General features: G+C 31.9%; 4 protein-coding genes and 1 non-coding gene across 5 annotated transcripts; 1 reads left to right on the top strand and 4 right to left on the bottom strand.

Annotated features, from left to right (window-relative positions):
* Window positions 1-277: 277 nt before the first annotated feature.
* LOC123220714 (probable ribose-5-phosphate isomerase 3, chloroplastic) lies at window positions 278-1,652 on the bottom strand. The gene has a single exon (XM_044643269.1). The coding sequence runs from the start codon at window positions 1,409-1,411 to the stop codon at window positions 581-583; it is 831 nt and encodes a 276-aa protein (XP_044499204.1). The 5' UTR covers window positions 1,412-1,652; the 3' UTR covers window positions 278-580.
* A 1,167-nt stretch (window positions 1,653-2,819) lies between these two features.
* On the top strand, window positions 2,820-6,012 carry LOC123220713 (PITH domain-containing protein At3g04780-like). The gene is made up of 8 exons (XM_044643268.1): window positions 2,820-2,980; window positions 3,344-3,430; window positions 4,107-4,230; window positions 4,804-4,852; window positions 4,942-4,999; window positions 5,098-5,144; window positions 5,243-5,320; window positions 5,799-6,012. Exons 1-8 carry the CDS (start codon window positions 2,942-2,944, stop codon window positions 5,848-5,850), a joined length of 534 nt encoding a protein of 177 aa, XP_044499203.1. The 5' UTR covers window positions 2,820-2,941; the 3' UTR covers window positions 5,851-6,012.
* Window positions 6,013-8,228: 2,216 nt separating this feature from the next.
* TRNAG-GCC lies at window positions 8,229-8,299 on the bottom strand. The gene has a single exon. It is a non-coding gene; the product is annotated as a tRNA-Gly (tRNA).
* Window positions 8,300-9,245: 946 nt separating this feature from the next.
* LOC123221785 (probable aldo-keto reductase 1) lies at window positions 9,246-11,744 on the bottom strand. Its single transcript, XM_044644699.1, has 7 exons — window positions 11,628-11,744; window positions 11,377-11,544; window positions 10,916-11,116; window positions 10,658-10,830; window positions 10,453-10,549; window positions 9,763-9,916; window positions 9,246-9,678 (listed from the first exon to the last, which is right to left on the bottom strand). Exons 1-7 carry the CDS (start codon window positions 11,685-11,687, stop codon window positions 9,482-9,484), a joined length of 1,050 nt encoding a protein of 349 aa, XP_044500634.1. The 5' UTR covers window positions 11,688-11,744; the 3' UTR covers window positions 9,246-9,481.
* Window positions 11,745-20,353: 8,609 nt separating this feature from the next.
* LOC123221623 (probable aldo-keto reductase 1) lies at window positions 20,354-22,714 on the bottom strand. Its single transcript, XM_044644490.1, has 7 exons — window positions 22,602-22,714; window positions 22,353-22,520; window positions 22,005-22,211; window positions 21,736-21,908; window positions 21,548-21,644; window positions 21,293-21,446; window positions 20,354-20,754 (listed from the first exon to the last, which is right to left on the bottom strand). Exons 1-7 carry the CDS (start codon window positions 22,659-22,661, stop codon window positions 20,549-20,551), a joined length of 1,065 nt encoding a protein of 354 aa, XP_044500425.1. The 5' UTR covers window positions 22,662-22,714; the 3' UTR covers window positions 20,354-20,548.
* Between the last annotated feature and the right edge of the window lie 1,833 nt (window positions 22,715-24,547).

The following is a 24,547-nucleotide window of genomic DNA, read 5'->3' as shown; positions in this document are numbered from 1 at the left end:
ATTCTTCAGCCAATATTGGACCATCTCATGCATTGTTCCACATTTTATCAACGATTGAAGGATCTGAGAAGTTCAACAAAATAACCATACATAATTTGCCTCTCGAATTTTATTTCCTCATTCTTCATCCACTGCACATAACCATGCTCACTTCAATCTTAATCTCCATCCACTCCCTTTATCTTTCCAATACCACAACATAAAGTTAAAATGCCTAGTTCAATATTCAAAACATCCAGTGATATTGAAAAGAAATTAAACAAGAAGAACTAGTATATGCTCAGCATAATGAATATTATTTCCTCATTACTCATACAGTCAAGAAAAATGAAATGATGAAACAATTTCATCACTAATTAGACACCATAAAACAATTTGTCTTCAATTATTGCACACATATATATCCCAGTTTGTGCTTCAAGATACAAAATTTCTAACACACCCGTCTTCCTAATCTAACAATCAGAGTACCAAAGGAAAAAGAAAAGTCCCAAATCCACCATAATGACACTGAACAACAACAAGAGACAAAATGAAGCATAAAGACCCGATTTTGAAGTCCTCACCATCACTATCAGCGTCACTTGCTCCTCACTTCAACGCCACTCTTCCCAGCAATAATCACAGTAGTTGCCATATTTAAAAACAACCCATGTTCCACAACTCCTTCAAGCTTCCCAATCTCTTCCCCTGCAGCAACCCCATCTCTAATGGGCGTCTCAAAATACAAGTCCACAATATAATTAAAATTATCGGTCACATAAGGCTTCCCTTCTGGCGTCACTCTCAACTTCGCTTCAACACCCCTTTCTTTAAACATCTCCTGAAGCCTAATCAAATTATATTTCCAACAAAATTGAACCACCTCAACTGGCATTGCCAGTTTACTCCCGCCAAGTCCACTAACTAACTTCGTCTCATCAACAACGACAACAAAGCTCTTCGAAGAAGCCTCCACCATTTTCTCACGCAATAGGGCTCCACCACGACCCTTAACCAGGTTGAGATCAGGGTCAACCTCGTCAGCTCCATCAATGGCCAAGTCAAGAACCGGGTGTTCATCGAGTGTAGTGAGAGGGATGTTGAGCGATCTTGCTTGCTCTTCGGTGCGTTTAGAGGTCGGGATTCCGATGATGTCAGTTAATTGGCCGGTTTTGAGGAGGAGGCCGAGCTTGTCGACGACAAAAGCGGCGGTGGAACCGGTACCGAGGCCGAGAACCATGCCAGATTTAACATAGTCAACAGCTTTGTCAGCGGCGAGCTTCTTCAAGTCATCCTGGGTGAGAGCGGGGACAGCTTGGGCTCTGATGGAGAGGACAGTGGGGGTGCGTAACTTAAGGGAATTCGGGGGGCACATGAAAAGATTGGGAAAGGTGGTGCTAAGGGAGGAGAGAAGGGATAAGGAGGCCATTTGGGTGGCTGTGGTGGCGGTGGTGGTGGTGATTTTGTTTTTAAAGATGTTTGCTTGGGTTGGCTTTGGTTAGATGAGAATTGGAAGGTGGGAATGGGATTTGATTTTCTGTTAGTCTGTTAGTTTGGGTTTGGCATTTCACAAAGAGGAAAAGTGAGTTTAGGTTGTTGAGATGGTGTAAAAATTAGTCTTTCTTGATGGGTTATTCTGGTTGTTGCTCTTTGACCCTTTTCAATCTCAATTTCAACTCTTAAATGCAAAAAGGTCGGATTAATGGGAAAGAAAGAGAAACTACATCATTCATAATATATATATATATATATATATATATATAAACCAGCACAATATTATATGATGATTGTCATGTGAAGCTCCAATTGATCCAACCTAGTTTCAATTCGTATTGAGGGCAAAGGTAAATTTGTTTGGTGGGGGCATTCCATTTTTCGTTGTTACCTATGAGTCAACCTCATTACTTATTTGTTGTGAGGGCTTTTTTGCCATCCAATGCACCCGGAATCTTCATGCCTCAATTTGAAAAGGCACTCCATTTTGGATGAAATGGCAAATTAAATTTTAAAAATCTATATTTTTAATTTTAAACAAATATTTTTATCATGTTACATTACAAACAAATTATATTTCCATCCTAATTATTTTATAATTTTTTTCCTTTTTTCTTATTTTTTGATCATTAAAAAACAATTAGATACAATTAATAGATTTAAAAATAGAAATTTCTAAATCTAAAATATGAGTTACAATGTAGAGGTGAGTTGATGAAAATTGAGAGAGAGAAATCATAGAGATGAGAACTAGATCAAAAGAGGGAGACATGAGTTACGGGTTGGAGGTGAGTCAATAAAGATCAAAGTTGTTGAATTGAGAAGCAAAGATGTGAGTGTGTAGGTTGAATGAGTTTTGAGAAAAAAGATTGAAGAAAGAGAAGTCATTAGAAATGAAAAAGAAAACGATGGGTAAGGATAAAGTGATGAGGTGATGACATAGGAAGAGCAACCATTAGTTTAATATTCGAGAAATGAAAAATTAATTAGCGATGATATAAATGTGATAATAATTAAAGAAGAATCGATAGACAAGAATAAAATTTTAATCTCGTCATCGACAATCTTTTTAATAAATTTTAAGTTTATAATTATTAATTAGGGGTTAGTAAAAATTTTATAATTTTTTACGGGAAAACTGTTTTAAACTTGAGTAAAGGGACAAAACATTTTTATTTTTTCACAAAATTTATAAAAAATTTAACAAATTTTATTACTAGGGTGGAATATGGCGTTTCATCAAAGTTCGTATGTTACATTGTGATTGGCCCTTTGAAAAAACCCAAAATCTAACAAAAACGCTTCGTTTTACAGGAAATTCTGAAAACGGTGTCGTACTAACCAATTCAGTCTCATGTCAACCTAGAACTCTCTGTCCTATTTCACTTAAAACATTTCTCTGTTTCATTCCACTTTTCTCTGGTCTGGTCTCTACTTTTCCTATTTCACGAATAACTCGTAAGCCATGTCTGGTGAATCAGCCAATGCAATTCTAAGAAGCCAAGTAAGTACTGTTTAAAGTTTTATTTTTTTCTTTTATTTTCCCCTTAAAATTAATGCTGAAACTTGGAATCTGGCAGTTCTCGGGTTTTCAGCCATAGTGGCAAGCCTCTTCTTTTCTTTTTGTACAATTTTTTGGGTTAATGATAAGCATGATACAAGGAAATTGTTGTACCTATATTGGATTGTCGGCAAGATATGATTTTATTTGTTTGTCGAGAAAATTTTATGAGAAACTTAGAATCTGGCTTCTGGTTTTTTTGAGTTTTTAGTTACGGTTTAAAGACTTGTAATTTTTAATCCTTCAATATTTGGATTGTTAAAAGAAAAGGTATATTAAGATTGCTTCGTTGGTTTGCATGATCAGGTTGATTTATTGGACTTCATAGATTGGTCTGGAGTTGAATGCCTTAACCAGAACACTGCTCATTCTCTGCCCAACGCCCTTAAACAGGTAATATACAGTCAAAGTAGTTTTCTTTTTATTCTTGATTAATAAATTATGGTAGTTGTTTAAATTTTACTGCTGTAGCATATAAAAAGGGTAATGAGTGCTACTGGATAATACAATAAGAAAAGTTTATTCTCTTAGGTTAAAATATCTTGATTATTCAAATAATATAGGGAAGTGCATGCCAAATCAGCTTGAAATTCCATGATTTGGAGTTGTGATGAAATTAGGGAACCAAAAATATGAATATATCAGCTTGTTTTTTTATATATGTTTTGTTTGTGAGGATATGGCAAGTTCATCGTATGTAGCACACACACACACGCACACACACACACACACATATATATATGCATATATATTTTCTTGGGGTTTCCATTGATATTTGTTCAATATCTACTGAGCTGTATCTGGAATTGTTGAATCTGGCCATAGAAGTGAAATTGCTTGGATGTGGAGGTTGTCTTCTTTAGAATAGTTACAAGTTGGTTTATTAGGCTCTACTTATTCTAATTTTTTATATCTATTTTCATTCTATCTCACTCATTTATGTAAGCTATTTTCTCCTTGTTTTATGTCTTTGTAGCGAGATTGGAGGAATTCATATTAATAAGTTGACTTCTTTATGATAGTTTTAGGGGTTCTAAAACTATGACTAATTTGATTTTTCGTGAAGTAGGGTTACAGGGAAGATGACGGATTGAATCTGGAAAGTGATGCAGATGAGCAACTTCTGATTCATATTCCTTTCACTCAAGTCATTAAACTTCATTCTATTGTCATCAAAGGGACTGAAGAAGAAGGTACTTATCAGTTCTTCACATGTATTTGTTTTATGTGCATCCGTGGATTACCTTATTGAGTTTCAGAAAAAATACAGGACAACATAATGGTATCTTTTTCTCACTTGTCCAATCTGGTTGAGAAAAAAAAAAAAATCAGAAACATGCAGCGGTATGGGATGTTAAGAGCCATCAAACTTAGATCATCCATTGTTAATGTTCTTTTCGTATGATAAGGAACAAAGAGCACGTGAAAGAATAAAAGGCTAGACGTGTATTATGCATCATCTCCATTCTTATTAGATATATTTATTGGATAGAAAACTTAATTTGTCCTTTCTGAGAGTAGCATATGAGCAGAGTGTAGTATAATTGGTGGACATGTAAGATAAAAATATTTCAATTTAATGTCTTGACCTTTGCAGGTGTTTCAACTTTTAAAAGCTAATTTTTAATGATTAGGGTTCTTTTGATTTGTTCATTTCTGATGTGCCAGTAGTATTTAAATTAAAAATTTCAACCATGAAGTGCTATCTTGATGTAATGCTTCTTTTTGTGTGGTTATATTTTACTGATATGAAGGTTGCTTAATAGGTCCCAAGACTGTGAAACTTTTCTCAAACAGGGATCATATGGGATTCAGGTACTGTTTAGCAGACAATTATCTTTTATTATTTTAATTGTTATGGAAAGGTAATATCTATGTCGCATTTCATGATTTCGTAATGACAGTAATGTCAATGACTTCCCTGCAAGTGACTCAGCTGTCTTAACCCCAGAAAATCTACAGGTAGCATTTGATGTTCATTTCTGCTGCTGTTTGAAAGAACTTTTACTTAGGACAAATTGTCACACAATTTTTTTTTTTATATATATATTCTTTTGTAGGGAAAACCGGTTGTCTTAAAATTTGTCAAGTTTCAGAATGTTCGTAGGTAAGCTCAATTCTTATAGGTTGATAAAATATTTTCCTAGATCTTATCATGATATTTAATTTAAGTGTCAGTTGTTCTCACTCAATTATTTGAATCAGCTTGGCAATATTTATTGAGGATAATCAGGGGGGTTCTGATGTTACAAAAGTTCAAAAGATTGCCCTGTTTGGAACAACGTAAGTTTCTTATATCTTTGAATTGCATTCCCAACCCCTCTCTCTTTAGTTTATGTTATATTTTTGCTGTCATCTGTTGCAATCATATATTATATTTCTAGATGCAATGCTTTGCCAATTTCAAGACTGTACATCATTTTAGATTTTGTGTCAAACCTTTGCCAAAGTGCTCAAATATTCTAGATAAAATGGCTTTATGTGTTCCAGAATTTCTCAGCATTCTTTGCTTTTGGAGAATAAACATTTATACTTTAGATTTTGTTTTTGATTGCAGTTTCAACATTTTACGCAGGATTTTTTAGATGCAGCAAATAGTTTATTCATTAAGAATTAAATTATGCTATTTATACAATAGCCTATCATTTAATGTATTCATTAGCTCGCACCATCTCAGTATTCATATATTTAAGGAATTGATAAGGTTGAAGGATGTAAATTAATCGTATTACAAGTTTATTGATTTGGTTTTACAATATAGGGTTGAAACAACGGACATGAAGGGCTTGAAGAAGATCGAAGATGGCCACTGACCCTGAAAAGAACAAATACATAAAGGAGTGAATGAATGAGAACCTTGTATGGGTTGTGGCTTTGACGCATTTTAACTTTCTCATTTGCTTTTGTAAACTTAAATAAAATCTAAAGGATAAATCAGTTTGATGCATGAAGAAAAGTTACATGACTTGCCTTCAGAGTTTTTTCTCTGGCATATGTTACATTGATGTTCGGTTACGTATGTTTTTTGTCAGTTTGGTTAGAGCGAAATAAATAAACTACAGGAGTTTAGAAGGAATACAATATCAATTTGATGAAATCTTTGGAGGGTGGATTGCTTGGAAAATGTGTCAAGTTACTGTTTGGGAAAAAACGATTTTGAAGTTGAGGTTTTCTTAAAACTAGCGTTAGAATGCCAAGCTAAACGCTCATTCATGGAAAGAAAGACGAACCTGCAAACAAGCTTATATCATGGACTAGAAAAAATCCAGTGCAGTATTTTTAAATTTGTTGACAAGAATTTGCCAAGTCAATCTGGTAGTTTACAAACAAATCAGCTAAGGTACTGATCATTGCTAAGAACATGGAACCCCAAGATCATTTGTGACAGGTCAAAAAAAAAAAAAAATTCAGGGTTTTACATTCTTAAAATCATACCAATTCATTGGATCCCCTCTGGGACATCATTGGCTGACATAAAAAATTTGAGCTCTCCATTTTTTCTCGTGTAGTTTCTCTCTTGCTATTCCATTGTCGTTGTAGTTTTGAATCAACAATTAAATGCATGAACTCAAAAGCCTCGTATTTCTGAATAACATATTAGACTACATATGATTTGCAACAGCAGGGAAGATAGATCAAGAACCAAATAATCTTTTTATGCATCAAGTTGATACAATGAAGATTTCTTTCCACTGGAAATCTATTGAAATTTTTGAGAAAACATAAGTTTGAAGGCATTACATACAAACTTGCAAACTTCTAGATGGGCAATGAATGCATGTGTCATTATACACTCTTCACAGGTATATGGAAGAAGAGGCACCATCAGAAGCTTTTTGCTGCAATTTGAACAAACTTGCAATCGTGAGTCCAAAGGGACAATTCCAATTGTACGGCAGTGATGGGATGAGCAGCATGTGCCCTCCTAACTGTGTCTGGGCTCGCCTCAGATGATCCAATGTACTTGATTTTTACCTCAAGAAAAATGAAATACCTTTAATTACCAACATGAAGCAATAAATTTACAAAGAATATGTTCAATACTGTAATGGATGATAAAAAGTTCATAATTTTAGAGGTATTGCTGAAAGAGGAAGAAAATCACTTAACTGTGTCCTCTATAGGAATTAATGTGTCGATTCTATGCTGATAATACAGATCAATGTACCACACCAAGGCACTGCAAACTATCCTTGCGACCTGAGTGTGCATATTCAGGGGTAACTTTTGCCTTAACCTCAGTAGATCACAGTTACTACAATGCCAAACTTTGAGCCCAGCTGAATTGTTTCTCTTGGCAACTGCTTCATCGCCTGGAAATTGAACCTTCTTTTAGTTAACTTCAAAGTATTTTAACAAAGAATTTCATCCTATAGAATCCTCAATGATAAGCAGAGATAACCATATATCAGTTTCTTAACAACTCTCATTGAAGACACCCTTTAATACTGCAATGCCTTCCTCTTCCGAGAGAGCAGAATTACAGGCTCCACTTAGGGTCATACATCCATAACCTGACTTGGACACCTCTAAGAAATTAAATGCATATGATACATAGACAAGTAGGGTAAAAGAAAACTGAAAAAAGAAAAAAAATGTAACCCTTAAATTACCATTTACATGTTGATGGCAAATGGAACAGCAAAATTTTATTTTAATGTTATCAATTGGAATGATGAGGTTTAAGAAATAAAGTTATCACCAAGGACATAAGATCAGCTTCCAGATATGAATACAAAAATGTGAATTTGATTTGACCATAATAAATAGAAGTAAACAGTGACAGCGTAATCATCTGATACTACAATATATGATAAAGGAGATTGAAGCTAATTTTACTATAAAGCCCCATATCGGAAACTCTTATAAAATGTTTGATTGAAAAACAAAAAAAAAAAAAAAAGCCTTACAATCTAGAATTATATATATATATATGGGTAGAACTTTAGGTAATTATTTTATACCTCAAGCGCCCAGTTTTACCCTGGGAACTTGGGTTTTATATTCTCTTCTGCTATGTTCTAAGTGTGAAGTGTGAAACTTTCTTCTCTTTGTTTGAACAAGTGTACAACTGAACAAATGAAATCAAAGCCCTGTTTGAACATTCCAATTCCAAACCCAGAAAATAATTTTGAAAAGAAAAGGAAAAATGACTAAAAATTTTTCGAACAAAAATAATGAAAAAAGAAATTGCACCAGCCGGGAATCGAACCCGGGTCTGTACCGTGGCAGGGTACTATTCTACCACTAGACCACTGGTGCTTTGCTGCTCCAGTAACTCAACTTCATAATTTGTTCTAATATTCATGCTTCTGCTGTTTAAATTTAGTTTTACAAACAATTTTACGAGCATTCCACGTAATTGACAATTCGAAGTGGTCAATAAATAAATAAAATAGAGTAAATAATATTTTCTCACGAAAGCTTTAAAAAAAAAACCATTTTCTCGCAAAAAATTAAACTCCCTACACACAAAAAAGTAATAACTTATGGATAAAATAGTAATTTACTATCATTAATTTTGACAAAAAGCAACAATTTATAATTAGATTCAAATGTTTTAAAATGACAATTTCATTTAAAAAAAAGTTTAGAAAACTTATAAATTAAACCTTATATTTCAATTATTTAAGAATGTAATTATCATTTTTTAAATTATTGATGGTTGAGTGATGCTTTAATAATTTTAAAAACCCTAAAGTTTTTTTGAATAGTTAATAATCTTTAAAAAATTTTAAAATACTTTTAACATGTTTAAAAATTACAGTTTAATCTTTGATATACAATTTTATGACAAAGACACTCGTGTGCGCGCGCGTGTGTATCTATATATAAGAAGAAAAGGAGGCTTATTATATAATTAAATATTTAAAATGTTATTTTTCATTTTAATCGAGTTAAAGATTATATATGATAAATGTGAAAAATGATAATTTTATTTTTTAATATTGTTATTTTATTAATAGAGTTTAATTTTAGACCAAAAAAAATATTATTTATACTTGATTTTGGATTAAAAAATATTATAAATAGCCCTAGAAAAAAGTTTTAAGATTGGGAGACGTTGTGTGGGAAAATGTAAATTACCCTTTAATAAATTTTGCAAATTATTCTCATCAATCAAGACATAGAAAAACATTCATTCCAAATTCTGACATCTCCTGATAGCGATGGCTTTATAGTATGAAAAATTAGTCGACAAGCTCGTATCAAAGTCATATTGCCATATATTCAACAACGTAATACATATTCAGCACATCACATATAGTCTTCTCGTTTCATCCAGGTATGTTCATCTATATTCAACATCTAGTGGCTTGCTTCAGAAACCAAACAGAAACCAAACTCCGCCTCGGTTATTCTTGCAGTTGTTGCATACGAAGTACGCAAATCCCCGCATTTTTATTTTATTATTGCTCCTTATTATCCTAAGTTCTACTATTTTTAAATAGCCGCGGGAATCTCTTTCGTTGGCGTGACAGCAAATTTCCAGGAGGCACGAAGATAATTGTCATCTTTGAAGCGACTCCCCGCCACCTCGTTGATGGGGATTACAGCAGAAATCTCTTCTAAATCCTCCTTTGTAAGCTTCACTCTTAGAGAGCCAAAATTATTGTCGAAATTTTTAATCTTAGTTGTCCCTGCACAAAAAGAATACAAACAGTGTTAGACTGAAGTTAGGTTGAAGGATCATGTTTTGAAATATACAGTTTTTCAGAGTTTACCAGGGATTGGAACAACATCGTCTCCCTGGTGAAGAATCCAGGAAAGTGCAAGCTGTGTCGGGGTGCAGCCATGCTTTTCACCCAACTTTTCCATGCGGGAATATAAGATTTTGTTTTTGTTGAAGTTGTCTCCTTCAAACCAAGGATGGGATGCCTTCAGGAAAGAGTAGCCATCAAATAATAAAAGATTAATATCGAGGGATAATTAATGAACATTCAATGTTAAAAAAATTTTTAGTATGACCGAACATTAATTATAATATTGGGTTTAATAAAATTAAATAATTAAATACTCTAATTAGAGTTTACAGATAACTTTAGGCGATTAACAAAAATAAATATAATACACTTAGAGGTTATAATATAAATAGATAATATTAACATAAATTTTAAGATATGTTAGATCTTTTATAGAGAGGTTTAATAACTATTATATATTGGTTAAATCTTTTACGTCGAAATCTGTATTTGATTTATTGAAAGCTGTCATTCAAAAAAAGTTTTAAGAGTAAAAAATCAATCATTCTAATGTATTTAATCTTAACAGTTTTACGGATTCAGATTATGTGACATTCTAGATATTTTTTTAATTTTAAAATTTAATTAGAACATGTGAAGTTAGCACTGCATGCTTTTATATGGATGTACAGTAAATCTCACGAGGAACGGATAGATAGCGAAAAGCTATACCACAATACTGTTTGCAGGGACCGCTTCCACAACTTTTTTTCCACCAAAAAAGCCTCGGGCAAGAGGACTGTAGGTCACAATCCCTATTCCAAGTTTCCTGTAAAATTTACCATATCCAAATTAACCCCAGTTAACACTTACATATTGAATTGTACGTTAACTATGAAGAAGAATGAGAATGGTTTATTATTGAATATAAAGAAACCTGCAAAGTGGGACAATTTCTTCCTCTATATCGCGAGTCCAGAGAGACCACTCCATTTGTAGAGCAGTAATGGGATGAACTGCATGTGCCCTCCTTATAGTATCAGGACTGGCTTCAGATAACCCAATGTATTTTATCTTTCCCTCTTCCACTAACTTCTTGAGTTCTCCCATCTGGGAAGAAGATAGATTAATGCAATGTCAACTAAGTGAGAACTGATAACAATAAACAGAGAGATCAAAATGATGCAGAACGTACAGTATCCTCAATAGGCACCGATGTGTCGACGCGGTGCTGATAGTAGAGATCAATATATTCAACATCGAGGCGCTTCAGACTGGCTTCACAGCAAGCTCGCACATACTGAGGTGTACCACATATTATTGTGCCAGTCTTTTGGTGGCAGACGCCAAATTTTGTGGCTAACTGGATTCTATCTCTTGGCAGCTGCTTCAAAGCCTAAAAAATATGAAAATTTTAATACAGTCACAAACTACTATTTCACGTTTCATACATAATATTAAATAAATTTTATTTTTTTTCAAATAGTCTTCCAGTTGAATTTATTAAGGTAATAAATTGACTTGACCTATGACTTCTAGCACGAAAAGGTTACCAGGGAATATAGATAAGACAAGACAAAAAATATTAAAAATATAGAATTAAAAATTGAATTTATTAAACTCCAAATTTAGAGGAAAATAATGATTTATGTTAACCTTTCCAACCAAAAGCTCATTAGCATTGTTTCCATAGGCATCTGCAGTGTCAAAGAAAGTGATTCCCTGATCAAATGCATGTTTGATAAGTGAAAATGCATCCTCTTCTGGGACTGGATCATTGTAAATTCCTGTGAGACCCGAGCAACCAAATCCCAGCTTTGACACCTTCAACATAAATACATATCACAAATATATATCAGAAACAATAACATCTTAATGAAGAGCATAAACTTAATAAGCACATTTACCTCCAATCCTTGACTTCCTAGTTTCACTCTTGGAACTTCAACTCCACATGCTTCATCCATTTTTGCTCTTTCTCTTCTCCTTTCGACACTAGTTTGAGGGATTTCTCAGTTGGCAGTGAGCTGAAGAGCAAGACGTAGACCTATATATAGAGATGGCAACTGCAACTGCTCTTGGACTCATTCAAGAAGAATTTTGTTAATTTTATAATAAAATATTTGACTAGTTTTCGAATGACTTCAACAGTCCATGAATGTGGGCATTAAATCAAATTCTGATGTTTGATTTGACTTCAGCTACAGGTTCATTTTCTAAGTGCACCTGTCATCCTAAATAAATTTTCCTGGAGCCAGCATCTTCTACAGATGTTTACATGAGCACGGGATGCTGAAGATGACTTTCAATTTTCTTCATTTAAGTAAGTAGAACTTGTTACATTCAGCTACCACTTATTTTGCTTTGTTTACAAGTTTTGAACAGTTGGAGTTTGCAGATTTAGAAAAATTCAGGTCTGCTGTTAATTTTAATGTATAAAATTGTGACATTTTTCATTACAAAAATAAAACTGTGACTTCATGAATAATGCCAAGTGGAAAATCCTGTCCCTCTGTCAGGCATGACAAAATAATTGGCCCCAGTAATGGAAAATAAAGGAATTATGGTGAATGTAAACTCCCGGCATTGACAATTTATAATAAGGAAATTCGATTAAAATAATAATTTATAAATAAAACTTTATTTACAAACAAATTTTACTAATTTATTTATATTAACTAACATAATAATATATGATTTGATAATTTTAAAATAAAAGATAATAAATAATTATATCACTTAATCACATTATTTGTTATGCTAATTAATAAAATTCGTTTACTCTTATGATGTTTTATTTTAGACTATTTTATTTTCTTAAAATAATGGTGATTACTTCAAAATTAAAATATTGGTTATCCGTAAGTCAAAAATTGTTCTCTTGAAAATAACATAAAAATAATTAATATTGTTCAAATAATATAATGATATAAAATTTTATGGTGTGGAATAACATTAATTATAATTTGATTCAATATGTTAATTAATTAAATATTCCAATAAAAATATACAAATGAGCCTCCTTGGAGAGTCCAATAATCCCTTCTATATTGGATAGGTCCAGGGTTAGATTCGAACCGAACTTATTTAAGCTCAAGCTTGATTTTGGTTCGAACGAGTATGAAATGAGTCAGTTCTATACTAGCTCATTCGAGTTCAAGCTACTTGTCAAATTTATAAATTAAAAATTTTGATATAAAATGACGTCGTTTTGATCAATATGTATTAAAACAATGTCATTTTAATAACGAAATAGTTAAAAGCTCGAGTTCAAAATGAGTCGAATTGATTTCGAATCGAGTTCAAATTTAGCTTCCATGAGCTCAATAACTGAGCTCGAGCTTGACTTGGTTTGAATTTACTCTTGGATATGTCTCTTTTTTGAAACTTCAATACAAAAATAAGATTATTTTACCTATTGAAAGTCATTATTTAAGGAGGTTTTGAAAAAAGAAGATTGGTTACTACAATCTCGAAAATTTTCAAGAATTTTATGAATTCCCGTAATATAAGTTAATCAGATATCTTTATAAATCTATCTTAATTCAATATTTCGATCATGTAAATGTATCTAAGTTATCTTGCACAGCAAGATTAAGATTAAATTAACTGTAATTTGTTGAATAGAGAGTTTTAGTCTCTGTATATATTCAAAACTCACTAGGAATGTTTGAAGACGTAGATGAATAGTGAACCAATACAAAAATTTGATGTTTTTCAAACGCTTTTAGCAGCTGCAAGAATTCTTTTGCTGATGCACGTGCTAGCCATTTTCCTGGAGCAGCCACCGAAATTCAGAGGAATTATTGATTCTCTCAAACCAATACCCAGCCTCCCAAGACATCAACAAGATAATACAGGAGTGGCCCCCAATGAGTGGTTGAGTGAAAACGAATGAGAATTTATTTATAAGAAAGTATGAGAAAAAATGGTTTGTGAGTCATACAAATTCGTGTTTTACCGTCAAATCGTTTGTTAACAATTCGTCTTCATCCCAGAGATAAAAAAGTGAAGGTTAATCAACTTTAATCGTCAAAGAAATAATAAAGGAAAGATGCATACTTTAAAAAAAAAATAGTGATTTTTCAAATTTTGGGTAAGAGGAAGGTGGAGAGAAATTGTTAGTTTTAAATTTGAAAAAAAATATGATAAATTTATAATTTTTTAAAATATTTTATTAAATAATGATTTTACTTCTGACAGTAACAATAAAATTTAACAGGAAGGTGGATATATAAAGTTTTTATAATTAATGGGTAAAAAATTAAATTTATACCAAATTTTAAGTGAAAAACAGTTATTTAATTTAAAATTAAACCCTTAACATAATTGATATTACAAGAGTGTAATAATAACCCAACGACATTTTTAATTAGCCAAGGTTTCGGGACTCTATAAAAGAAAATATTCCCAAAGAGACAATATTTTTTTTTTTTTCCATTTTAAGAATTTACCTGGAGACCTACACGTTTCATCAACTAACAAATTTACATTGATTGTTTTCTCTTATCTAATTAAATTTATTAGATTAATAAATTTTAGATTTGTTTATGTTTTAGTTTATATTTTTTATCATATATAATCAAAAGGCTAAATATTCAGCTTTTATCTAAACACAAAATCATTGTAATCAATAATAATTTTCTTTTGTCAAGAATATGTGCCCAAACATTTACCCATGCTACTGCCTTAATGTGAATACAAAAATATCTTAATCAATATATTTATTTTGTAATCAATAGTATAATTTTTTTGGTCAAGATTATGTGTGTCAAAATAAAATCTTTCAAGATTATGTGTGTCGAAGAAAATCATTCCTGACAATATACATGTCAGAAAAACCCCACCATCATGAATACAAAAATATGCATACGCTGTCAAAAAGTCTCAAGCCATTACTAAAATATATCATCACACACATTCTTTGTGAATTTGTGTAGGGTATTCTAAATAATAGGTAGGAATTATGGATAAAATAATATTTAATTATATAATAATATATTATTATTTATATATAAAATTATATATATATTTATTATTTTATTTAATAATTTAAATAAAAAATATATTTTAAAATAATTAGTTTTCACCTCTTCTTTTGGAGTATTGTTGGAAGTATACACAAAAACAAACTCTCTCCCTTTGGTGCCGTTTTAATAAACAAAACTTTTTTAACATGTTTTACAAATAAGATATTTTTACTTTATTGTCCTTTCCACTAATGAGTTTTGTCAATTTCAACATTTGATAGATAGATGAAATTTTAGGTTTTACAAAATTAATGGGTAGAATATCAAACCTTGGGTGGGAATAAGTCCTTTGGCCTCTCTCTCTCTCTCTCTCTCTCTCTCTCTCTCTCTCTCTCTCTCTCTCTCTCTCTCTCTCTCTCTCTCTCTCTCTCTCTCTCTCTCTATATATATATATATATATATATATATATATATATATATATATATATATATATATATATGTATGTGTATATATTTGTGTTATAATCGATAATATAATTTTTTTGGTCAAGATTATGTGTGTCAAAAGAAAATCATTCTTAATGTAATTTTCTTTGGTCAAGATTATACGAGTCAAAAAGAACCCATCATCATGAATACAAAAATATGAATATGTGGTCAAAACAAGACATTACTAAAATATATCATCACGCTACGTTTCTTGTAAATATGTGTAGGGTATTATAAATAATATGTACAAATAATGATAAATTATTATATAATTAAAGATAAAATAATATGTTATTATTTATATAAAAAATTATATACATTATTTATACACATAATTTTATTATTTTATTTAATAATTTAAATAAAAAATATATCTTAAAATAACCAGTCTTCACCTCTTCTTCTCAAGTGTTGTTGGAAGTACGCACAAAAACAAACTCTACCTTTATAAATTATTAATTAACTGAGTAATTAACTACAGCTTGTAAGATCACGAGCAGTCATATAATAAAAATCCACAAGTATAATTTATATGTTTTTAATCGTTTCAAATATTATATGTAGCATTTTTCAATATAAAGGTGAAAAAAATATGCTGGCTCCATGATTAATTAATTCTTTCTTCTTGTTGGGAATGGCAAAATGTTAAGAATTCAGATATTAAAGGGGTAACTGCAAGGTCCCGGCGTTGATTTTTTTTCATATGTTATAATTTGAGCGTATAAATCAGTCTTTGTTTCATACTTGGATGAGTCTGATAATATAATTGTATATTACATTGTATATTATAAATTTTATATTAATATTATGTGTTGTATTATAAAATACATTAATTATATTATATTAATTTGATATATTTTAAAATATATATTATTTTTTTATTTATATAATATCATATCATATAATAAGATATTGATATCATGGTTTTCATTTGAACCACATTTCCAAATTGAACTGTTACCAACACGGCAACTGTGGTGATTGGCATTACATTAGATTAACATTAATTGCACATAACCTCGAAGCTATAATTCCTTTGCCATTCATACAAGCCAACATAATTAATTATTTAACAACTGATCCTAGGTATAAATATTATAGGCCAAAGGACTGGTTCTCACATAAAGTATGTTGAATTTTTAAATTAGTATTCATTAATTATTGAATATTTAAATTTTCATTAATAATTTATTAAAATTAACAGAATTAATAAATTTCAAGAATAAAATTATTATTTAATCAATAATATATTAAAAATAATAAAACATTCTCATTCCTCTTTTTACTTTAAAAAACTAATAACTTCTCTCTGTGATTTAACTTTGAAAACTTACCATCTTCTTCTACCTTGAGGGTTTCAATTTTTTAGAGTAATTTTTCGGTGAATAGTTGGCTTCTCCTGCACTCTCTGCCTCTGGATGATGTCTCCCTTCTAGTGCTGCTTCTAGCATCAATTCGTCCAAGCATCTTCCCGATTGTAGTACTTACAATTAACTTCCCGAATGTCACCATTTCGATTGGCGCCCATCAACATGTCGAGTTACTTCCTCATGGCACCCATCGTGGTCATATCTCTTTGAGTGTGTTCAAGTTTACCCTCCTTATTAGTGCGAGAATGTTTAGAAACAACGTGAGAGCGACCAAGTTAGGGTTCAAAATTTTCTATTATAGAGTGAAGTGCATAACTGCTTGGGTTTTCGATGAAGATGTTTGGATAGATTGACACCAGAGAAGTGTTGCATGCAGCGCTAGAGAAAGAGACATCATCGAAAAGGAGAGAGAGTGTTGGAGAAGCCGATTGTTCATCAAAAATTTACCCAAAAAAATTTAAATCCAAAGGGAAAAATATAAGTTTTCAAAATTTAATCATGAGAGAAAATTGTTAGTTTTGAAAATAAGGGAGAAATAAGAAAATTTTATTATTTTTAATAAATTACAAATTAAATGATAATTTTATCCCTAAAAATAACTGATTCTATTAATTTTAATAGTTCATAGGTGAGAATTTGAGTTTTTAATAGTTGACTGATATTATTTTAAAAATTCAATAAACTTTGGGTGAGAATTTAATATTATTTTATGCTACAGTGTCATAAGTGCTGAGTTTAAGGTTTTTAATTTAAAGTAAGGTCAAAAGTTTATTTTCCACCCAAGGTTTGTTAAAATGGCTTCATTTCAACACTTTCTAAGTTTTAAAAAGCCAAAATTTCACCCATCATCCATTTTCGTCAGTGAATTCCATTAATATTTTTCTACTTTCTATTTTTTTCTCTTATTCTTTTTGTTTTATCTTTTTTCTCTTATTCTTTTTAATTTTCTTTTTCCCCCTTATTTTTTCATATTCCCTTTTAAAGTACAGAGGACAAACTGTAATTTTTAATAATATTAGAGGTGTTAAAAATAATTTAGGGGTTTCTTGAAATTTTGAAAAAAATTCTTAAAATTTTAATATGTTTTTTAGTAGTTTAAAAAATAATAATTACATCTCCAAAAAACTTACTAAAATGTAATATTTTAAATTTAGTTAAAATTTTAATATTTTTTATAAGTCTTTGTGATTAATTTAAAAATTGGTAACAATATATTAATAATTTGTCATATCCACATATATGATTACAGGTGCAAACATTGATGTTATTTTACCAATCAAAGCCAATTATAACACCAACATGTGGGATGCTGAATAGGCCTTATCCTTCGATTGGAGTCTTACTTCATATAACGATATATGTTATTTATTGATTGTCATTTTGTACCTTGGGCTTAACAATGCATGTCATGTCATTTGTTGCAGTCAAATGTTAAACCACTTTTGAATGATGATAATATGATCATTGGGATCACAAAGTTAGAGTTGTTTTACCTGTGAGGGCTAGTTATGTGTTGTGGGTAGTAGAGTAAACAAGGTCATTCTAGAAGAAAATAAACTTTTTATGCCAAAATGATAACTATAACCATGAATCACAAATGTGGTCCACGGGGTTGGGAAGCTTGGTTGTCTAACCAATCGATTGAAGTCTCAACATGCAAGACATTAAGTAGGTAATATCTCTGAATAGTGAGAGAGATGTCGTACTCATTACCCAATGCTTATCTTGATGAACAAATATGGGTTTAGTTTGTATTACAAAACTAGTTAAGACTTGAAGACTTATTTCTCAGAGTGTTACATGCCTTAGAGATTATTTGAGGCTCCCTACTTGAGGGTGCTTAACTGTTGTTCACTTTAGTAAAAGTGATACTCGCTTGGGCATTATTGGACGCGACTAGCCATTGAAGGGAATAATACCCCTCATTGTGTCACTAAGATGACATATCCAATCCATTTAGTGGTGTGTCGAAGATGATACGCCAATGATTAACATCATGAGTTTTCAATTTGTGGTACAAGTTATACATTTTTTATTTGTGAGATGGTGCATGCGACCCTCTTGAAAAAGCTATAAAACAAACTTAATCAAGAGAAATATTTTGAGAATGACTTGATTATGAACAAAAGTCCTAAAAAAAGTTATTGAATTATACGAGAACCTCCTATCCTCACTAAGGATGAAGCCCAGCTAGTCCTAAGTGTTATATTTTATATTTTTATGTCTCTTTACTTTTTTCTCTTGATCCCCTACATTTTTTACTAAATAAATCATTTATATTTATAGATTTCAGAAAAAAGGAGTTACAATCTTATCAATTACATTAATACAAATTAAAGTCTTAATCGATTATATTAAGAATATAAAATAACGATTAAGAGTTAATAAAAGAAAAAGTTATTATTTTCTATTGTGAATAAATCATACAAAAGGAATGTCAACTAGAGGAGGTAAAAAGTGTATATCTATATATCGACACATGGACTACTACTTTTGTAAATGGTAAGATATTTCATAGACAATAAGTAACCGTATAATATAGACCAACACTTATCTTTTTTCTTCGATACTAGCATCACATCGATGATTCGAAAAAAATAAATTTCCTCCACTTTGTTCAATTTTATTGAAAAATCGATGTAAAAAGGAGTTTCCGTATCCATGGTACAAGCTTAATCATGGTTAAGAATGTTCTGCTCATTTTATTGGTTAGTTGGCAGATTGAGAGAGTCTCAATATCTGGTTATTTTTGTGTTTCAGGATTCAGTTTGGATAAGATTCCCGGTTTTAATTAAGTTACATTAAAAATAAGTGTAATATTGGGTTTGTATTAATAAAAGCCTAATAGTGGTTAGAGGCTTTTGGATTTAAATGATTTGAACATGCTTTGTAAAGACTAAACTGTGGTTTATATTTTGATCAGTCTGTTCATTAATGCTAAAGGTCCAAAACACTTTGTGTCCACCCAAGGTTTGATTAATTCTAAAACCCTATTTGCCAATTTTTAAAAATCTAAAATTCTATTTATGAGCCAAATTTTATTAAAATTTTCAATTAGATATAATGATAAAATTGTCATTTTAACAATAATATTAAAAAATTATAATTTATTATATTTATTCTGAGTTTTAAAAATTAAAAATTTTATCTCTTTTTAAAGTTTTTCAATTTTAAAAAAGTTACATCCCCCCAAATCTTTCCGGTGCCAATGATCTCACTTTTCCAACCTAAATTGTCACTAGCATCGATTGTCACATTTCTCCACCCTAAAGCGTCACTTAAACGATTTTCGTCTTGATGACAAGTCTTGTGGTTGGAGAGGTGAAGAGACCTGTTGTCCAGATGATTCCTCTCTGGACGATGATTTAAGGTGAAAAAATGTGACAACCAACTTTGATGGCGGTTTAGATGAAAAGGAGCAATCACCAACGCGGGAGAGATGAAAAAAAAAATCCTAGGTTTTGAGGGGGGGAGAATGTGACTTTTTAAAAATTACAAACTTTATATAAGAATGAAGTTATTAATTTTTAAAACTCAAGAGAATATAATAAATTATATATTTGGGGGGAGGGGGAGGAACATATTAAATTATATATATACTTTTAATATTATTTTTAAAATGAAAATTTTAGCCTAATATCTAATTGAAAAGAAAATTTTAATAGAATTTAACTCATCAGTGAGATTTTGAATTTTTGAAAATTGATAGAGAAAAGTTGAAATTACATAAAAACTTGGGTCGGAACAAGAGTTTTGGCCATGCTAAAGTTATAAAAGCCTTTCTTATGTCATACAGAAACATAATTTGCAAGCAAAACATAAAAATCTCATATCAAATTGATTTTGCACAATCAATTTCAACATTACAAAGGCTACATACTTCAATAGGAAAGAAACATAAATGAATCACCAGCTTGGTGTATCCTTGCATTAGTTGCATGTGAGATCTGCAACGCCCTGCATTTATTTATTTAACCCTCAATATATATTTTACTGGTTTTAGATGCTTTTAGTAGCTCGAGGACTGGCTTTTGCTGGTGTGTTAGCAAATTTCCAGGACAGTCGACTGAAACTTTCATTTATTAATCGACTTCCTGCTACCTCGTTAATGGGTATCGCTGCAGAAATCTCTTCTAAATCTTCATCCGTAAGCTTCACTCTCAAGGAACAGATATTATTGTCTAGATTGTTTATCTTAGTTGTCCCTGCACACACACACAAAAAAAAAAAAAAAAAAAAAAAAAAAAATGAAGACAGTTATTAAATTCTGAATAATATTTGGCGATATGAAACTATAAAATACTATGCAATCGGGGTAGAGGAGTCAATAGGCTGGGCCAGGCTAAAGTCTGCCCCTTGGTAGACTTTCACATCCGGCTAGTCTGGCAAAAACATAAGGCCTGGGGCATGGCTCAAGGACTTAAGGTCGTGCACGCATGGATCTTAGCAGGTAGGCCGGTGTGTTCTGGCATGCGTCCATTAAATAATAATTTTTAATTTTTATTTAATTTATTTTAAATATAGTTTTAAATTTGTTTGAAATGGTTCAAGACACGACCACCCACTAAACCCATGAACCTAGCATGCCCTGCTTATTTTATACCGAACTGATACAGTCCATGCCAAAATTATGAGGGATGGGACCAGCCCTTCGACACCTCTAAATACCGGCGTCAAACTTGGCCTGCATGTACATCTTCATTCTTCAATAAAGTGTAAGAAGAGAGGGGAAAAAAAATTAACCAGGAATCGGTGCTACATCATCTCCTTGGTGAAGAACCCATGAAAGTGCAAGTTGCGCAGGGCTGCATCCATGCTTTTCAGCTAAAGCTTCCATACGTGCATACAAGATCTTGTTTTTGTTCAAGTTCTCACCTTGAAATCTAGGATGATGTTCCTTGAGTAAATTTGGCCATCACATCAGTTAAACAAGATTATTTGCATAAAAACACAATTAACTTATGAACTCCATAAACATTTATCAAGGCACTGACATACCAGAAAACTGTTTGCAGGCACATTTTCAACAACTTTCTTGCCACCAAAAAATCCCCGGCCGAGAGGGCTATATGGAACTATCCCTATTCCAAGTTCCCTGAAACATTCACCATTTCCACAACACAGCTTTTAGTGAGTTTTAGTTCACAACATTGAAGTAGAAAATGGTACACAAACTAAACTGAAACCTGCAAAGTGGGATAATTTCTTCTTCAACATCACGTGTCCAGAGAGACCACTCTATTTGCACAGCAGTAATGGGATGAACTGCATGTGCCCTTCTTATTGTATCGGGACTAGCTTCAGATAGTCCAATGTACTTTATTTTCCCCTCTTCCACCAACTTCTTAAGTTCTCCCATCTAGGAAAAAGAATATTCGGTTAAATTAATCCGAATTTCAAGCAGCTTTTGGATGTTCATGAGAAGAAGAAATAGCTCAAATGTTGCAGAACTTACAGTATCCTCAATAGGTACAGTTGTGTCAATGCGGTGCTGATAATAGAGATCGATGTATTCAACATCAAGGCGCTTTAGACTAGCTTCACAACAGGACCGCACATATTCAGGAGTACCACATATCGTTGGAAGAGTTCTATGATCAAATCTGACAACACCAAATTTTGTGGCCAATTGGACCTTCTCTCTGGGGAGTTGCTTCAAAGCCTGAATAATATAAAGAAATCAAATCTCTTTCACTCTTAAAACTTTTTGCTGATATCTTGAAAATTGAAAAACTTCTCTTACATTTAAGATATTAGCAGCGACCATTGAGAAATTGGAAAAAAAAAAAAAATAGTGGTTTACCTTGCCAACCAGAAGCTCGTTAGTATGGGGTCCATAGACATCTGAAGTATCAAAGAAAGTGATTCCTTGATCAAATGCATGCTTGATGATTGAAATGCCAACCTCTTCAGGGACAGGATCATTGTATATTCCAGTGAGGCCCATGCAACCAAATCCCGACTTTGATACCTTCAAAACAATTGATCATATTAGAAACAAAAACATCTGCAATACATATCTGGTTTTTATTTGATGTTGAGATCATTTTACCTCAAATCCTTGAGTACCCAGTTTCACTCTAGGAACTGTGATTCTTTTCTCTTCAGCCATTTTCTTGAAATCTTGTTTTCTCTTATTTGTTTTTAAGACTTTGATAGGAGGGGAGTGATATATGTAAGGGATCAACGAAGGATAGTGGCAGCCTTATCCTGTAAATTAATTCATTTTTGGGCCTACTTTTCTGTGTATATTAGTCAAACTTACCAAGTATTCATCATATTTTATACTTAAATAAAGCATTGCTGATGCAACACATACCCATGATGAACTAACCAGTGATGTATATGCTTGGTAAGGTCATATGTCATCAATTATCCATCCTAGTCCTTTTAAAATTCGATTTCCCAACATACCAACGGCCGTGGAAGTAGGTCTCCACTTTTGTTGGCTTATTTGAGGTTTCCATGTCCTTACCCAAGTACGTATTCATCAAATTTATACTTAAATAAAGCATTGCTGATCCAACACATACCCATGATGAAGTCACCAGTGATGTATATGCTAGGTAAGTTCATATGTCATCAATTATCCATCCTAGTCCTTTTAAAATTCGATTTCCCAACACACTAACGGCGGTGGAAGTAGGTCTCCACTTTTGTGGGCTTATTTGAGGTTTCCATGTCCTTACCCAAGTACTTACTACTGCAAGGTTCCGCCCTTGTAGCTGTTCAGAATCCACAAACCAATCCGCCGGCTGGTCAAATTGTTTTCGAATATGTTCTTGCAATTCATTTGTAACTCAGTTTCATTGGTTCCCCTTATTGAAACATTGTTTCTGTTTATTTTTGTTTCTAATTGATCAGGCGCTCTTTGACCTTAGAAAAGCATACAATTACCTCCTCTTGGGTCGTTAGCAGCTCATACTAATGATATAAATACTACGGATAAAGACTTGGGCCTGATATTGTTCTTTTAGACCAAAATATCGTGCTCTGTTTTTGTGACCAAAATATCAGGCAAAAAAAAACGGTTCAAGATTCAATTAATTAATGTTGCAGAAAATTGTATTTTAAATTCATGATAATTTTGTATATACATAACAGACGTTATCAAACACATTCCTCTGTTCCTCTGTGCATCTTTAATACTGTGGTGCTAATTAAAAGCTTGTTAAGTTAAACAGTCATATCTGATGTTTGAGGCATTGGATTGGTTGAAGGCTTATTACTGGGAGCCTCGAAAGAAGCAGATTCCATTTCAAAGAGATACAACTGCTGGCATACGAAGAGATATTAAGTCTAAATTCCAGGAATTGGCTTTCTGCTTGAAACCTGTGGAGAATACTCAAGTTGGTTCATCTTTAGTAAAAGTAAAACGTGTGTATGAACTTTCCTAATTAATTCTTCACCAATCAAAAGAGAGAACCTTTTTTAGCCCATGAATTTTGCAACTAGTGCATTCTCTTTCTGCTATTATAGCATATGTCTAACATAGCATAGATTTTATATCCATATCATTTAATATTTTGCCTTATAGGCACTCAAGGCAGGAAAGGTACCAGTAAATTTTTCGGAGAAATTTGATATTTGGTCTAAAAATGTTAGAGAAGTGTATGTTTTTCTGTAATACCCAAATTATCAATTATTGACTGAGATGTTTGGACCCACTAGAAGCCATTAAAATATTCTTAATGCTAGACCCAATACTGACATGTCCTTTAGCACTGGAACAATTTCCGTATTCATGGGTTGACAATGTAATAGAGCTGTGGCAGTCGTTGTGTTACAGACCTGGAACAAGGCAACAGGATTTCCCAGCTCACAACACTACTACTGCAACTTCTCTCAACTTTCGTAAGCAATACAATACGAGCAGAATAATAACAAAGGAATAATATTTGTTATGCAAATATGATATTGATATTTTTTTTTAAATGAAAATGAGATATTTTTATACTCAATATTTTGGAATAATAAACAAAGTTTTAGTTCTTCTGT

The sequence above is a fragment of the Mangifera indica genome, chromosome 7, assembly GCF_011075055.1.
Source record: "Mangifera indica cultivar Alphonso chromosome 7, CATAS_Mindica_2.1, whole genome shotgun sequence".
Classification (NCBI taxonomy): Eukaryota; Viridiplantae; Streptophyta; class Magnoliopsida; order Sapindales; family Anacardiaceae; genus Mangifera; species Mangifera indica.
The sequence above is the reverse complement of the archived record's forward strand: the minus strand, read 5'-3'. Positions and strand labels throughout refer to the sequence as shown.